General features: G+C 34.2%; 1 protein-coding gene across 1 annotated transcript in view; it reads left to right on the forward strand.

The window, feature by feature from the left end:
- The window catches only part of DNAJC10 (DnaJ heat shock protein family (Hsp40) member C10), a 58,864-nt gene that overhangs the window by 35,110 nt on the left and 5,661 nt on the right, over positions 1-18,093 (forward strand). The window contains exons 12-21 of the mRNA XM_082631101.1: positions 689-778; positions 1,556-1,669; positions 3,206-3,320; positions 8,088-8,215; positions 8,520-8,636; positions 12,411-12,512; positions 13,725-13,880; positions 14,828-14,961; positions 15,621-15,674; positions 15,950-16,097. Of these exons, the coding sequence (XP_082487227.1) occupies positions 689-778; positions 1,556-1,669; positions 3,206-3,320; positions 8,088-8,215; positions 8,520-8,636; positions 12,411-12,512; positions 13,725-13,880; positions 14,828-14,961; positions 15,621-15,674; positions 15,950-16,097 (1,158 nt within the window). The remainder of the gene's footprint in view (positions 1-688; positions 779-1,555; positions 1,670-3,205; positions 3,321-8,087; positions 8,216-8,519; positions 8,637-12,410; positions 12,513-13,724; positions 13,881-14,827; positions 14,962-15,620; positions 15,675-15,949; positions 16,098-18,093) is intronic.

An 18,093-nucleotide genomic window follows, 5' to 3' on the forward strand; every position in this document is an offset into this window, starting at 1 on the left:
GAATCGAGATGTGTCTATTTCAGTTGTTTTGTTTTAAATAAGAGACCTAGATCTAAAATATAGTTAATTTAAAATATATATTTTATATATATACATTTTACTCTGTAAAACTCCTAAGTGGTTTGGTTTTGGTACATTATTTCTAAAAATCTCTATAATAAAGTCCATTCCAGTTTTCCAATAAGTTTTTCTTATCTTAATTCCTATTAATTATTGATTGGGGTATGAAGCATCTTCGATCACCAAATATTCTTGTGTTTTAACAATTTTTAAAGAATTCATAAAGCTTTGGCATTCTGTAAAACATGTTAGCATTAAAATTACACTGAACATACCATAGCTTTTTCCCAGTGAGCCAGAGGTCACTCCAGGTTATTTTGAGGATTATCATAGAATATGCTGCACAGTTAATAGAAAATTCCAGGTAATGAAACACCTAATAATGAAATTTATTTTACATCACTATTTTTTAAAGAAACAACCCAGTTTAATAATTGCCACAATATGATATACTGTCCTTTTTTTTTTTTTTTGGAAAAAGACAACATTTAGGATAATTAGCTTAAAAACTGTGTAACTTCTATGATTTTTTTCCTTAAAAGTTCTTTCTCTGAAAACTGAAAAACTAAGACACTAAAATAAGTGAATGTTGATTAAAAAGATTACAATATGATTCTCTTAATTCTAGTTTCTTAATTCATTGGACGCTAAAGAAATATATTTGGAAATAATGCATAACCTTCCAGATTTTGAACTACTTTCGGCAAACACACTAGAGGTAATATTTTTTTTAATGATAAATAGTATTAAATGTTGGTAGCACTTCAGAACTTAACATTTTAAAATCAGCATTTTTACTCATTTTGGAGAAGAAGTAGCAGTTTCAAAGGATTTATATATATATATCAGTTGGTTCTAGGTTGAACTCTAATGCCAGGGTTGCTAGCGTTGCAGCTTCAGTGTGGATCTGTAGTTTTGGAAACCTAACTAGTCCTGAAGGTAGGCTGCAGGAGGTGCACCAGAAAAGGCAAGATTTTGATCACAAAGCAACTTTGGATCCGATCTGGAGCTCTTTGTTCTCGCTTACAGAACTATCTGTATTGTTCACTGAGAATTAAGAAACAACTTTAGAAATATTCAGTTTGTAGTAGAATCAATTATTTTCTCTACTTTTTGATCCCAGAGTGTTCTAAGTCTATATCCCTACCAAACTTTTTGTTAAACCTGAAGAAATCTGACTTCCCCACCTTCCAGCCTTTTGGCTCTGTGTTGTTGAAATCATACTTTTTCCTGGCACAGTCATTGTCTGTAAGATTTTATGATTTAGTGACTCTTTTCTTTGTGTAATACTATATAATTGATTTATATAGCATTATTCCAAATAAACTACAAAATAAGAATATGACTGGGTCTGAATTTTAGACAATATTTTGAAGTAATGGGTAGGATAGTTAAAATTAAGTCGAAGAAATAGAAATTATTGATAGAACTCTTAGGATTTCCCATCTCTGATGTTTCTTTTCCTTTATCACTTTCTTCTTTAATCACTTTTAAGGATCGTTTGGCTCATCATCGGTGGCTCTTATTTTTTCATTTTGGAAAAAATGAAAATTCAAATGATCCTGAGTTGAAGAAACTAAAAACTCTACTTAAAAATGAACATATTCAAGTAAGAAAAGTGTATTCTGCCTAGCCTTCTGCTTATGTGCTCTCTTCTTAATTTAGTACATAAAGTTATGTTTTAAATAACATAAAAATGTTTATTTGAAATTCTAGGTTAAGAAACCCCTAAATGCCTTTGTTCTTCTGTTGTGTTTTCTTCTTTCTATTAAAAGTTAAAATGATATCCGAAAAAGGTTAACCTTCATTTCTCTTGGGTAGTTGGTATGTGATAAATCTGTATGATAGTTTTTCTGGAATGCATACTATAGAATAGGGTATCTTTCCCTTTTTTAAATTCTTATTTCTTTATGTAAGTAATTTCATATTCATTATTTTAAATTAGCATATATAAATAAGCACAAAAATGAATTAAAGTAGATGCATAAAAATTATCCACATTTTCTCCACTGTTAATAAACCTACTAAGAATTTACTGTTATAACTTTCCAAGCTTTTTAAGTGTGGGCATATGTATGTGTGTGCACATATATGCATATTGTAATGGCCATTGTAATAGACATACATGTAAATTTATATGTATGCTTTTTAATCAAATTAGATTCACTAAATTCTCTTTCGTAAAATTTTCCATTTAGTGATATAAATTTTTCCACATACCAGTGTAATATATATGTGTGTATGTACGTACATGTAAATGTATCAGTCATCATCCTAAAGACCACGCAGTATTTCACTGTATGGTTACACCATGATTGTTTGACAAATCCTTTTTTACTGGTGACTTTGTTTCCATTTTTATGTCAAAAAGATATACTGCAAAAATGCAGTATGAGGAATTTTTTTGAACCAAGGTTATATATTTTCTTCAAAGTTTTTTATCCTCATTACCAGAGTCTTCCAGGAAGTTTGTATCAGTTTATATTCTTACTGACAGCATGTAAGTGACCATTTCTCTATACCAGTGCCAGCCCTGGTATTATCATTCTTTATAATTAGCACTGTTCTGATAGGCCAAAAGCGATTTGTTAATAATACTCATTTTCATTTATTTGCTTTCTACTTTATTTTCCATGTATGTCTCTGGCCCATTTTCTTCTGATAGGATGTTCATCTTTTTATTTCTTATTAGATCCTTTGTCTTAAATGCTACAAATATTTTTTTTGCTTTATCATTTGCCCACTGGATTTTTTTTTTCCATACTGTATGAAAATGTGAACCTTCTTCTTTATTATTTCTGCTTGTAGGGTCTCTCTTAAGACATTCTCTCTTTCCCCCACCCCAAGATTATATAAATATTCTCTACATTTTTAGAAGGGTGGTTTCTTAAACAACTTAATATTTTCTTGGAAATTTCCTCTCAGGTTTTTGAAATCTCTAGGAGGCATTTTTTTTTTTATATAACTAAATTTAGTTTCAGTGTTAAATGTAAATTATTTCTGTCTCTTACTTTCATGGTCCATTAACGTCTATTTAGAAGCTTTGTTGTTATAGCAATGTCATTTTTGGATTATCCTTATGAATATTTAACTGAATGGGTAAGATTTTATTTTCAACGGATTAAACCTTCTCTTTATACTTCAGGTTGGCAAGTTTGACTGTTCGTCTGCACCAGACATCTGTAGTAATCTCTATGTTTTTCAGCCATGTCTAGCAGTATTTAAAGGACAAGGAACTAAGGAATTTGAAATTCATCATGGTAAGAAGGGAAAAAGTGATAAAAATTTCTCGATTTTCAAACAGTAATTCTTAATTCTACTTTTTAACCTTGTTTTATATGGACATGATTATGAAAAATAACTTTGCTCTCACTTATTAGTAAATTTGTTTCTTGTGGGGAAAGATATTTTGAATTAAATATAGTTGCTTTATCTTCTTTACTGTCTAAAATAAATCCCTTTTTTCTCCCCAATATTTTGATCACTGTTTCAGCAAGAGCTCTGATGACTTGTCAGGCTAGTAAGGAATTTCAGGGTTTGTCTTGTTGACAAAAATAAGAAACACCTAGTTTCCATTTCAGTGTGCCAAATGTAGCATCTCAATCATTAGGGGCAATTTCTAGACATTGTTTTGGATTTTTCAAACACTAGATGACCAGACATCTCCATTAACTGCTGTGTTATCTCTCTTGAATTTATATTTCTGCATTTCACCTTGTTTGGGACTTTAGCCCTGCATCATGAAAGTACAGTTCCAATTCCTAGGGTTTGGAATACAACATCGTCCCTGTCCTAAAAAAGGTCAAATGTAGCAAAAGAGAGACATAAACTCCTGACTATAACACAGTAAATAACAGATATTGACAACTATGCCTGTTACATGACAAGCACTCTTTTAGGTGTTAAGAATGCAAAATTATAAGACATGGACTCTGCTCTCAAGAAGCTTAAAATATCATCTAGTGGTAGGTGAGAGGAGGGAGATTTATAAGAAAATATGAAAAACATTGTAATAGTCATGTATAAATTATAAGATCAAATAAAGAGATTTTTGCATAGTATAGGTCAGGAAGTGATCTTTGAATTAAAATGACATTTGAATACTCAATTTCCCAAAGCAAATAAGAGAAAAACAAGTGAGGCCCTGTAGACTGAAGGAATTTTGTGAGCAAAGACTTGACAAGATAAACTTAACAGTAACTACTGTTTATTCAGTATTTTTTATAAATGAGATGTTTTTCTAAAAGAATTTTCATATTGTGCATATCCATTTTTATCTTCACAACAGCCCAGCAAGGGAGAAAACTGAGGCTCAGAAAGAGAAAGTAACTTGCCCATGACAACTAGTAATTGGTCAAGGTAGATTTTGTATCCAAATGTGTCTGACTCCAAAGCCTAGGCTTATAGCCACGCTAAACTATGCCACCTCCTGAAAATGCTGGAAATGACCCAAGTTTTAATAATGGAGTTCTGTTCTTTTTCACCTATGAAATATTTCTCAGATTCCCCCTCGCTGCCTTATTTCAGGTCCATCATCTCCTTCATCTTCTTTAATATTCTCCAATATAATTGCCTCATAGCATTTTCTCTTTACAATTAATTACTTGTTTTATTTGCAGATTTATTACCCTAGAATACCTAGAACATTCACATGTCACTTTTTTTGCCTTGAATCTCCTGATCTCTTTTAGAATAAACTTCAGATTCCTTAGCATAGGAGCAATGACTTGTCTTGCTCACCACTGTATTTCCAGCACCTAGGATGCTGGTGCATAGTAGCTCAGTAAATAGTTGTTAAATTAATAGGGTACATTCACTCTCTGCCTCTGCCTGTTTTTCCAGCCTCATCTCCCACCTCTGCCCCTCCAAATAATCTTAGCTGTGCTACTTGTAGATCACTGAAAATATGTTCTTTCACTCCTATGCGTTTACACAAGATTTTTTTCTTGCTCCTGCATTGTAATCATTTCTCCCTGCCCCTCAAAATATTTAGCAAACTCCAAGTCACCCTTCAAAACTTTGCATAAAGCATTTTCTCCCATGAATACCCAAGTACTTCCTTTTGTATGTTGTCACTAACTTTATAGCATAACTTGTATTATTTCTTTGGATTTAAATAGGTATCGAGTATTGGATTTAAATAGGTGTTTATTATGAACATTATGAACTAGTAGAGAAAACAGACAAGTAGATGGGCAACTTTTAAAATGTCTGAAGTGAGGAGTATTATCTATTTCTGAGTAATACATTACCCCAAAACTTAGCAGCTTAAAACAACAAACATTTATTAACTAACACAGTTTCTGATGTTCAGGAATCTGAGAACAGCTTAGCTGAGTGGTTCTGGCTCAGGTTTTCTCATGAGGTTGCAGTCAGGGTGGGTAAGGACTACAGCCATCTGAAGGTTAGACTGAGGCTGGCAGATTTGGTTCCAAGCTGGCTCATGGCATAGTCAGGAGGCCTCAGTTCCTTACCAGGTGGTCCTCTCTGTATGGCTACTCACTTCTCTCAGAATGAATTATCAGAGACACACACACACACACACAAGCAATGATAATCTGATCTCATATAATATAAACTGTCACATCCACCATATCTTATTGGTCACATACACCAACCCTGGTACAGCAATGGTATGAGTACCTGAGGTGTAGGGATCATTGGGGGCTATCTTGGAGACTGACTACCAAAAGAGATAAGTATGGGTTGCACTTAGGCAGAACATATTGATGGAATAATTTTCTGAGGTTAGAGAAAGCAAGCTCTTCATTGAGATCTAAAGCAGAAGCAATGGTTATATAAATAAAGAGGTGTTAAACACATTCCAAGCCCAGGAACCAGCAAATGTATTCATGGACTCTGAAATAAAAGGGTACCTCATTCATTCTTAGAAAGCAAGGATTTCAGGATAACTGGAATGTTGAGTGTGGAAAGGAATGAGACTTGAGGCTTGAGAGGGCACCAGGGGTCCAAATTATGTGTTTCCTCTGTCAGGTAAAGTAATTTGGACTCTATCCTGGAGGCAAAGCAGAGGGATTCATGGATTTAAGCAGAGATATGATTTAACTAGTTCTACATTTTAGAAAGGCGACTGGCTGCCTAGAATGGATAGAAACAAAAATTGGACGACGGGAGAGCAGGTGGAAGTCTGATGTAGTCATTTATGTAAGAGGAGATGGCTACCTTATCTAAATAGTGGTAATGTGGATGAAAAGAAGTGGACAGAGTTTTTAAATACCAAGAATACAAAATCAGTATAAATTGATGATTGTGGGGGGGTTTTTGGGGGGTTTTTGGTTTTGTGTGTGTGTGTGTGTTTTTTCTTTTTTTTTGGCTGCATTGGGTCTTTGTTGCTGTGTGCAGGCTTTCTCTAGTTGCGGTGAGCGGGGACTACTCTTCATTGCAGTGCGTGGGCTTCTCATTACAGTGGCTTCTCTTGTTGTGGAGCACCAGCTCTAGGGCATGCAGGCTTCAGTAGTTGTGGCTTGCAGGCTCTAGAGCACAGGCTCAGTAGTTGTGGCGTGCAGGCTTAGTTGCTCCGCAGCATGTGGGATCTTCCTGGACCAGGGATCGAACCTGTGTCCCCTGCATTGGGAGGCGGATTCTCAACCACTGCGCCACCAGGGAAGCCCCAGTGATTGTGTTTAGATGTAGGGGAATAAGAAAAGGAAACCAAACTTCTGACTTGGTGATTTGGCAACTGAGTGACTGATTGCACCATTCCGTGAGGAAGAGAACACTAGGGGAGGAGGTGCCATGGAGTACACACCCCCAGTTCACAGTTGAATATAGGCCTGGTCCTTAGGAGAAGAGTTTGGGCTAAAACTGTAGATACAAATGATCATCATATCAATGGTAACTGAAGCCTTGGGTGAGTATGAGCTTGTCAAAAGTGCATAGAGAGACAAAATCAGGGCCCTATGGGTCACTCTTAAGGGACTGTCAAAGATAGAATTCATGAAGCAATTCAATCAGCAGCAGCTAAAGAGTGAGAAAAAAGTAGGATAAATGTGGTGTCATTTTTCACTCTATTTAAATATTTATGTAAATCTCTCTTCCGCTGGCCTGTGAACACCTTAAGGAGAAGGTCTGTATCTTTTTTAATTTTGCATGCACTATGGCATTTAAAACAGGACCTGACACATAATAGGTGCTTGACTTGATATTGACTATCGAGTGAATAAATCAGAGGGCACATGGGAAAATGGACTATGTGCTGGTCCTAAGAAAGCTATTATTTGCCAAGCCAAGGAGTATATTCTTTAGGCAGTGGTCTTTAAGCAAGGGGACAACATGATCAGATGAATGATTTTGTAACTTGCCTGTGGTAGCAATGTAGAAAACAAATTAGTTAAGGAAGGCAGAACAGAAAGACCAGCTTGGTTATTTCAGTAGGTCAGACTAAATTTAGGCAGTAGCCTAAATTGGGGTTGGAGATGGTAAGAGATGGAGCTATGATACAAGGGCAAAGAAAGAAGGCAAGAATAACTCTGGGAAATCTTATTTAGGCACCTAGTGGATGATTATGCCATTGCCAAGGTAGGGAAGGTGAGAAAAGGAGCAAGTTTAGGGGAAAATAGCTCAACTTCAATTTGGGTATACTTTGTTTAAAATGTTTATATGACATCCAAGTAAATATTTCCACTGGGCAGTTGGTAATACAGGTTTTGAATTCATAAGAGAAGTCTAGGTTGAAGAAACAGATTTAAGAGGCTATAACAGTAGTTGATGTAAGCAAAAAGAACTCAACACTGCAAGGAAATTATTCTGCCTCTGAAGATGAAGGAACTTTTCAAAGAGATCTTGACATTTTATCTGATCCTCTAAGAAACAGAGTAAAGGAAAGGTTTCTCCTGGCAGAGCAAACCTATGTGTGTATAGTATACAGAACACTAAAACCTCAACAAAATCAATTTGTTAATAAGTTTATCTTCTCTTTAATATTTCAAGTACAAAAGCTTTGAAATGTTTCTGTGGATAAAAAGACAGAATGTAGATTTTAATTTTTCTCTTTCTCTGTTTCAAAGGAAAGAAGATTCTTTATGATATACTTGCCTTTGCCAAAGAAAGTGTTAATTCTCATGTTACCACACTGGGACCTCAAAATTTTCCTGCCAATGACAAAGAACCATGGCTAGTTGATTTTTTTGCCCCTGTAAGTTATGTTTATCTGTCAAATTTCAATATTGTCATTTTCTCTTGTCGCAGCAAAAAAACATTTTCTGGGTAACCTTGAACCATGAATATTAGAATAATGTTACTCAGTTTGGCCACTGTCACATATTACTTCTAAGAAAGGCTGATATACTTGCCCCTCCCCTCCGAGGACTGAGAATATAAATGCGTAAGATTTGTAGCTAAGTGTGGTTTGTCTTACTTAGCATTTGCTTGTTGTAAAAATGGTGTGTGTTTTTTTGTTTCATTTGGCTCAGTGCTTATGAATATTTTTTCTTTCATAGTGGTGTCCACCATGTCGAGCTTTATTGCCAGAGTTACGAAAAGCATCAAAGCATCTTTACGGTCAGCTTAAGTTTGGTACATTAGATTGTACAGTTCATGAGGGACTCTGTAACATGGTAAGGCAAAGTACAAAAAATTTATTCTAATTAATGTTTTTGTAAAATGTTTTGGCAGCCTAACGTTAAAGCAATAAAATAACTTTCAAATGTACATCTAACATTTAGAGTAGTAACAAATTATTTAAAGAAATAACTTCAACAAAATGATGTAAAATTATGACTGGACTAAATGTAAATAGATAATATGTGGTCCAATGTAGACAGGGTCTTATTTATGAAACTCAGAAAAATATTTAGTTGACTTGATAAAATACATGATTATTCGATTTCTCAATTATTTAAGATTTTTTTAACTTAATATTACCTTTTGGTGGTCTATAGTTTTTATTCTTTTTAAGTGTAGTTAATAGAAATTAAACAAGCTTCTTAACTTTTGTTTACATACAAAATATTTTCTTAGATTAATAAATACTCTTCAGTTTAGGAAGAACTAGAAATGATAAAATATCCTTGGGGGGAAAAAAAAAACCTAAGTCAAATCAAGCCTCCAGATATCAGTGTATAGGAAATCCAGTGACAGAGGAACATGTCAAGTGACACCAGGTACATACAATCTTCAAGTCCCAGCAGGCAGAGAACTTTACAGGACAAACACCAGTTTATTGGATATATACATTGAAAGAAGGAAAAAAGAGATGAAAAAGACTTACAAGACATATCATTCAAATGCAGTGTCTAGGCCTTGTTTGGATGCAGTTCAAACAAACTAATTGGGGAAACTTGAACACTGGATATCTGATGATTTTCGGTAATTATTATGATGAAGATATATAGATGGCCAACAGGCATATGAAAAGATGCTCAACTCACTAATTATTAGAGAAATGCAAATTAAAACCGTAATGAGGTATCACCTCATACCAGTCAAAATGGCTGTCATCAAAAAGTCTACAAACAATAATAAATGCTGGAGAGGGTGTGGAGAAAAGGAAACCCCCGTACACTGTTGGTGAGAATATAATTTGGTGCAGCCACTATGGAAAACAGTATGAAGTTTCCTTAAAAAACTAAAAATAGAGCTGCCATATGATCCAGCAATCCCACTCCTGGATATATATCTGGAAAAAGCAAAAACTAATTTGAGGAGATATGTGCACCCTGGTGTTCACAGCAGCACTATTTACAATAGCCAAGACATGGAAACAACCCAAGTTCCCATCAACAGACAGTCGGCTTAAGAAGATATGTGTGTGTGTGTGTGTGTATAATAATGAAATATCACTCAGCCATTAAAAAGAATGAAATATTGCCATTTTCAGCAACATGGATGGACCTAGAGATTATTATACTTAGTGAAGTCAGTCAGACAGAGAAAGCCAAATATTATGTGAACTCACCTACATGTGGAATCTAAAAAAATACGAATGTATATACACAAAACAGAAATAGGCTCACAGAAACTTACCATTACCAGAGCTTGCAAGGGGGACAGATAGGGGTATGGGATTAACAGATACACACTACTATACATAAAACAGATAAGCAACAAAGACTTACTGTATAGCACAGGGAATTATATTCAATATCTTTTAATAAGCTCTAGTGGAAAATAATCTGAAATATATATATATATATAACTGAATCATTTTGCTGTACAACTGAAACTAAAACAATATTGTAAATCAACTATACCTCAATTTTTTTTAAAAAAATGTGTTTTAAAAACATAATAGAAGTAAATATAGGGTGAAATCTTTATGCGTCTGTGAGGAATAATTTCATTCCACACAGACATGCATGCCTGTGAGGGCACACATACACTAAGGATAAAAATTATGAATGGGAATGAATTTGGCTACATTAAATGTTAAAACTATTGCCAAAGAAAGAGACATTATAAAGTCAAAGCAAACAACAGACAGGAAATATATGCAGCACATATAACTGACAAAACCTTACTGTCCAGAATATTTAAAGACTACAAATCAATTTTTTTAATAGAAGAAAAATGAGAAAGTGTACAGACATTTTGTAAAGGAGGAAATTCAATAAATATGGAAAATGTTCGACTTCACTAGGCATCAAGAAAGCACAAATTATAGCAATAGTCATACACCTTCCCCATCCATCAATTTTTTTTTAATTTAGCTGACAATAGCAAGTACATGAATAAATTATCCAGTCACAGAGTGGAATAACCATAGAGGACTTAAAACTAGATCTGTCTTTACCAGCATGGGTGAATCTCAAGAATATAATGAAAAAAGCAGGTTGCAGAATAGTATAGAGTATGATGAAATTATAGAAAGTTTATTTATAAGAAATTATAGAATGTTTATTTATAAGAAACATTACAATATACTGCTTAGGGATACATATGCATGTAGCCAAAGGGTAAAACATCAATGAATTGGATACATGCTCTTTGTTGGTGTCAGGGAGGAAAGGAAATGGGATCAAGAAAGAACTTTCAGCAGTCTGCCAGAATGGCAGAAAAGTTAATCATCCTTAAATGTAGCAGAGGTATACATGAGTGTTTGTTAGATTATTCTCTCTTTTCATTATGTTTGAAATTTCATTAAAATAAGTTTAAAAAATGAAATAAATAAGGCCTTTCTTTGGTTTTGAATGCCTTGTATGCGACTTTAAAAAGGTGCTAAGCAAAGATTAAAAATTGTGATAAACTAATTAATTTGAATTCCTATAGTTTTTCTACTTTTAATCTCAACTTTTAAATATCCTATAGATAATTAAGCAAAGTTTAAAGATTTAAAACTATTGCATCAAATTCACTTGGAATAGAGGTCAGGATTCACTACTCACTAATTGGTTAACTTGACCAAGTCACTTAGCCTCTCAGTACCTCAGTTTCCTCATCTATAAAGTTGACTTAGTAATTTTAGCTTCTGAATAGAATTGTTGTGAGGAACAGATGAGAAACTCCACGTATCAGTGCTAAAAAGGTGCTCAGCACATAATAAGGACTTGTCAAATGTTAGATAAAATTATTGTTTTGTTCATTTAATGGGTTATTTGTGCTCATTTACGAAAGTTTGATAAATGTTTCCATTGTTTTTTTCTAAAATTATTTTTGAATCCTAGTCAGAGATTCCAATTTGCTAATGAGTGCTTTTCAACTTTGAGGATGCAAAGTTCAGCCACAGCAAATCCACAGATAGGGATCTCTTTATATTTAAAAAAAAATAAATAAGAAAAACTTTAGAGAAGTGCTTTCTGGATTAGTGTTCATACTAATTCTGAGGAGGAAATTATAATATTTTTTACCATAAAAGCTGAATTGAGCAAAGAATAAAAAGTGACCTCATTTTTAGCACATGATTCATAATTCTTTAACCTAAAATATGGTTCTGTACACATGAATTATTTATTTCTTTGTTCTTGCTATTTTTATTTCCTTGATTTTTCTTCTACTTCTAAACAAACTGGAGTGTTTATTATGGTATTAAAAAAAAAAAAACACTCAAGCTAGAGATTAGTCTGCTCTTTACATCCTCATCCACCTTGGTTCAGGAGAGCAGAAGAGGACCAAGCTAATAATTACCCATACTCCCTTCTCAGTGTTTCAGTGCCTGTGGATTTTATGGCTAATGGAGTAACTATAAATAAGGATCAGATACTCAGGAGTACAATAATAAATCTATTTCCTTTGCTAAATCTGGCCGGGCTAAAATTTTTCAGTCACCAACAGTTTAGCAATGAGTTTTTAGTCTTGTTGTTGTTACTTAAATAAAGGCAAGCTGGTTATGAATTTGAAACAATTGGGTAAAGTGTATAAAATCTTTGTTTAATTTGTATTCTCATTCCTAACAGTATAACATTCAGGCTTATCCAACAACAGTGGTATTCAACCAGTCCAACATTCATGAATATGAAGGACATCACTCTGCTGAACAGATCTTGGAGTTTGTAGAGGTATTTTAAGTTATAGCCTGTGGCTATAAATCCTTCCATGTATGTTTACACTTTGTATGAATATTTGATAATGTTTAATAATAGGATTTGTTCTTTTTATGCCAAAACATTTTCTGACATTAATTTGTTAAATTTTCTACTCTTTTAAATATTATAGACTTATTCTCAGAGTTTATAGCAAGTATATGTTTTGTTTGTTACCTAGTATAGTGCTTTGTACTTACGGACACATTTATTAACACATGAAATTATAACTTTTACATAAAGCCTTGTCACCCCCTTTCCCTGTTTTCTCAGGTAGAATTACCACAGATTATTTCTTTTCGGTCCCATGTAGATGAGATAGCAGTGAGCTATAATTCCAAGAAATATGTGGCTAAGTACAGTCTTACCCCAACCGCCAATGGAGGGCTTCTTCAAGCCCAGGCAGTTTATGCCGAGCCTGCTGTGTTATTAGCCCAGAAGTGCTCTACATCTACAGCATCTCCTTTTTTCTCACTAATAGTCTTAATTGACTAAAATAGTTACAGGGGAACTCTTAAGAAAGAAATGAACAATTCTAGCTTATTATCCATGCAGTGACCATTCTACTTTCTGTCCTGCTCATCTCTCCCTCCTCTTCCAAAGTAATAGTTTTTTGTTTTGTGTTGTTTTTGATTGTTTCCCCCAGGGAAGCGAACATCTTCATTAGTATTACCCAATCATGATAGACTGAAGCTCTGTTAAAACAGCATTTGGAGCAACTGATCTGAGGTTGTGCAGTATCTCAAGTCGGAATGTCAGAAAAATAGAACAGCAGGCTTTCCATAAATAATTAAATGGTCATTTCCAAACCAATTATTGGTTCCAAAAAGAACTATATGTCCTGTGTAGACATCTGGGCAGCTCTTGGAACTCTTGCCTCATCTACCTCTAACCTTAATTAAAGTTGCCTCTTTTCTCTACCTAAGATGATTTTAGTGATGTATAGAAATAAGAAAATATACCTTGATTTATTAAGACTGATGGGCAAAATCCAAACTTAAAAAATAAATTAAGGATCATTTCTTACTTTATAAATAATTCACTATAGATTTTCTTTATATATCCTAATGTATCTTTTGATTATTCAGAAACAGGAACCTTTCTAAATGACATGTACCAACAATTTGCCAAGAATATATGAACTACTCCTTTTTATATCTGTTACAATGAACGCTGTATTCTCTTTAGGATCTTATGAATCCTTCAGTGATCTCCTTGACACCCACCACTTTCAATGAACTAGTTAAACAAAGAAAACATGATGAAGTCTGGATGGTTGATTTCTATTCTCCATGGTGTCATCCGTGTCAAGTCTTAATGCCAGAATGGAAAAGAATGGCCCGGGTGTAGTAAAATAGTTTATTGTAAATCTTAACATTTACTAAGAATGTTTATTTAACAATTATTTTGAAACTGAGATGAGTGAACCCACCTCTAGATAATATCACTTAATAAAAGTTCTGATCACTTTTTATATACCAATTAGATTTCAACTCTGCTTCTGTCTGGTATGTGAATAGTATAGAATAATTACCCTTTTTTCTATGTCACTTGGTGTATATTTGACCAAATTTCTGCCAGCATCAACACAAAGATCTCCTTTATTTCCTATTAACATTTTTTCTGCTTCTTCATTTTTAGAGCTTAAATGTACAGTTTCTTCACAATATTGTGAGACTTTAAAAATGTTTCATTGATCAAGGCCATTTTTTTCTTAAATTTCCTACAGAACGGTATAAATCATGAAGGATCAGGAACAAACTATTTAAATACCAGAATGGAAAATGAAATTACTATTTTGTATTTATTTCTAAGATAAGTAATAAACTTAAGAGTTAAAATTATTTAGTATCTTAAATTCATAATAATATAATTTTCTGCTCTTTTCAATAAAATTTTTAAATTTGGGCGTGACTCAGTATGCTGTGACCCATGGCTGCATTTGAAAAAGTAACTCTTTGAAATACCATTGCAAAGAACTTCATTAGTTCTTGGTTTCTAACACTTTGAATTTTATAACCACATAATTTTCCCCATGTCATAGATGAACAAAATCAATTATTTAATCTGCAATAATTGTAATAAGTTCTTGACTACAAAATTAGATTTCCAGTGTATTACTATAAATGTTCTATTATGTTTTAAGCCCTTACCCATTTTTATTTGGTGAAAATCACTGATAAATAATAGAATAATCATCTCACAGTGACTATTTCTCTATTGTAAACATATATAAAATAGTTATGGTAATTTTATTCTAATTATTCTGATCTCTTTTTTTTCTTTTATAGACATTAACTGGACTGATCAATGTGGGCAGTATAGACTGCCAACAATATCATTCTTTTTGTTCCCAAGAAAATGTTCGGAGATACCCTGAGATAAGATTTTTTCCCCCAAAATCAAATAAAGCTTATCAATATCAGTAAGTGTTCTCTAAAATTTGAAATGTTTATAGAATTATTTATTTTATACAGTTAAAATTTAAAAGTTATCCTAACTAAATAAAAGTTAAACCGCCAGTGTTTTTGGGAGCCCACCATGTTTAAGATAGTGTGCTAATGAGAAATTTACAAGATGAAAAGTGAATTGAATAGTCCCACTGATCATGAAGCTGACAATCTTGTAAAGAAAATGAGGAGAGGAAGAACATTTATTAAGCCCCTATTTGGTTTCAGGTATTCTACCAGAGGGTTTTTGCTCACCTTATTTCCACTAGTCCTCATGGGTCTTAAAAAGTGGGTAGGAATTTGATAGACAGTTATAACTGGAATAAAGGTTCAGAAAGTAAAGCCTTGGAGATTTTGAGTTTTGCCATTACCACAGATCTATAGGAGATGTCCAGCAGGCAGTTAAACATTCAGGTCTGTCCAGAGTACAAAAAGCTACATCGAGACTAGAGAAAAATATATTTGGAAAGCCATGTAAGCAGTGTTTGCAGCTAGGTATATCTGAGAAAAGAGATGCTAGATGAAGTCAGTCAACTAAACTTATCTTTTAAATCGCTACAAAGAGACTGTTTTCTGAACATGTCCAATAATGGAAAATAACTGTCTACAACTTAGGTATTTTTTCTTCTTTCAGTAGTTACAATGGTTGGAATAGGGATGCTTATTCCCTAAGAATCTGGGGTCTCGGGTGAGTAATTAAAATATGTGTCATTGTATAAATTATATTCAATGCTATTTACCTTCCTCTCATGTCTGTAGCTAAATTTACTGAGTTGTTTAAGGTTCTAGCATTTTAAAGTACTTAATAAAGAATTATAATTTACCAAGATAAGGTTGTGCTTTATTACATTATTACATTGTCATTCTTTGAAGTCATTTAACTTAGAAAGATTTACAATATTCTATTTTAGATGTTTGCTTTGGTTTTATATAATGAAAAATAATTTTCATCCCTTGTCACAGATTTTTACCTCAAGCATCTATAGATCTAACACCTCAGACTTTCAATGAAAAAGTTTTACAAGGGAAAAACCATTGGGTGGTTGATTTCTATGCTCCTTGGTGTGGACCTTGCCAAAACTTTGCTCCAGAGTTTGAACTCTTGGCTAGGGTAAGTCGTGTCTATCTACTTAAATAAGTTGTGGTCACTGGCATGTTTTAATAATTAGATAAGACATAGTAAATATAATTTTATTTCTTAAAAGTTTCCTTGAATTTAAAAAATTCTGTTCCATTTCTGTGATTATAATCTTTGCAGTAGATTTCTTCCTTCTTTATTAAAGCTTTTAGCTAACATCCTTATCTTGGTTGACATTGTCTTAACCAAAATAGCCAGAAACCTCACTTCTTCTGCTTGTTCCTTATTTTCTTCCCATCACCATTACTCTGCTGCCATCCAGGCAGTCACTAGATCCTATCAGTTCTATCTCCTAAATGCCTTTCAAATCTGTCATCTCCTATCATCTCCTCTGCTAGCCTTTTGTTCAAGCCTTCATCATCTCTCATCTAGACTCAGTCATATGTGCCTCTTAACAAGTCTCATATTGCCAGTCTACCTTCTTCAGTTCCACCCTGATGATCTTTCTGAAATATCGCCTTCTCTGGCTTCCTGTTAACCACATTACTTGACCTGCATCCTTGACTACAAATCTCTGATGTGACCTCTTCAGCTTTATCTCTCTCCCTGACCTCACACCTTACACTCCAGGCACAACAAAGTACTCCAGGTTCTCTGAACAAGTACCCTTATGTACATGCTGTTTCCTCTCTAAAATGCCTTTTCCTTACCTTGGTCATCTGGATTTTTTTTCTCCCTGTCATACAAAACCCAGCTCCAATGGCATTATGTATTCTCTAACCTTCCCCCTTAAGCAGTGTCACCTGGATATCAGGTACTCCATCAGTGTGCTTATACAATGCATGTTAACTATATATTAAGATATCTTTCTCCTCTATAAAACTATGAGCTTTGTGAGGGCAAGATACATGTCTTATCTATCTGTATATCCCCCGTGTCTTAACTCAGTAAACGCTTATAAAATTAAACTAAATGGGGGCTTCCCTGGTGGCGCAGTGGTTGAGAGTCCGCCTGCCGATGCAGGGGACACGGGTTCGTGCCCCGGTCTGGGAGGATCCCACATGCCGCGGAGCGGCTGGGCCTGCGCGTCCGGAGCCTGTGCTCCGCAGGGGGAGAGGCCACAGCAGTGAGAGGCCCGCCTACCGCAAAAAAAAAAAAAAAAAAATTAAACTAAATGCAGTCTGTTTTGGTGTTTCTGTCATAACAGTCCTGTCAGTGGCCTCATCCAGACTGATCGCTTCCTCACCTCTATACTCAAGGAACTTTGCCTTTGGCTATGAAATATTCATTAGAATGAGAAAGTCAGTACCAGTTCCACCAGTCTAAAACAAAAGCTGAACATCCCAAGCCGGGGGAATTTTTTAGCAAAAGGATTTCAGAAGCCCTATGGAGCCGTAAAACATTGTTTTAGTTATTGACTGGTCTTTGAAATAAGAGGTTATTCTTTTTTTTCTACTTATATCTTCTTTTCCTCTTATGCTTCCTTTTTCTCCAGTAAGTCTAACAAAAATGTTTTATTCCCTTATCCCTTAAAAACTTAGTTATATATTTTGTAATGCATCAATATCTTGCATATAGCAGAAAATTATTAAAAAGGTCATTCAGCAGATCCTAAGCACCAAGTAGCATTATGCCAAATATTAGGGCTAAAAAAATGGAAAGACAAAAATTCCATGTCTTTAACAAGATTTTAATCTAGTGGGAAGATAAAATGCAAATTCATATATATAAATCAATAGGATCATTACTATAGTGAAATTAGAGTGAAACAATTATGGGGAGGAGAAGGTCAGAGTCATGCCAGGAGGAGACAAAAGGCTCCACAGAAAAGCTAGTATTTGAGATGAGAATTACAACATGACTAGGAGCGTGGCACTTTGAAAGGGTTGGCTAGAGAGTACTCTAAACAGAGAAGACAGAATTGCAAAGATACAGGGACACAAGACAGTGGAGCATGTTAAGGCTTCTCCACTGTTGGTCCAGGATTACCAGAAGATAAACACAGAAGGGGAGTGGCAAAAACGGAGGC

The sequence above is a fragment of the Mesoplodon mirus genome (genome assembly GCF_964341445.2).
Source record: "Mesoplodon mirus genome assembly, chromosome: 8".
NCBI classification, from domain to species: domain Eukaryota; kingdom Metazoa; phylum Chordata; class Mammalia; order Artiodactyla; family Ziphiidae; genus Mesoplodon; species Mesoplodon mirus.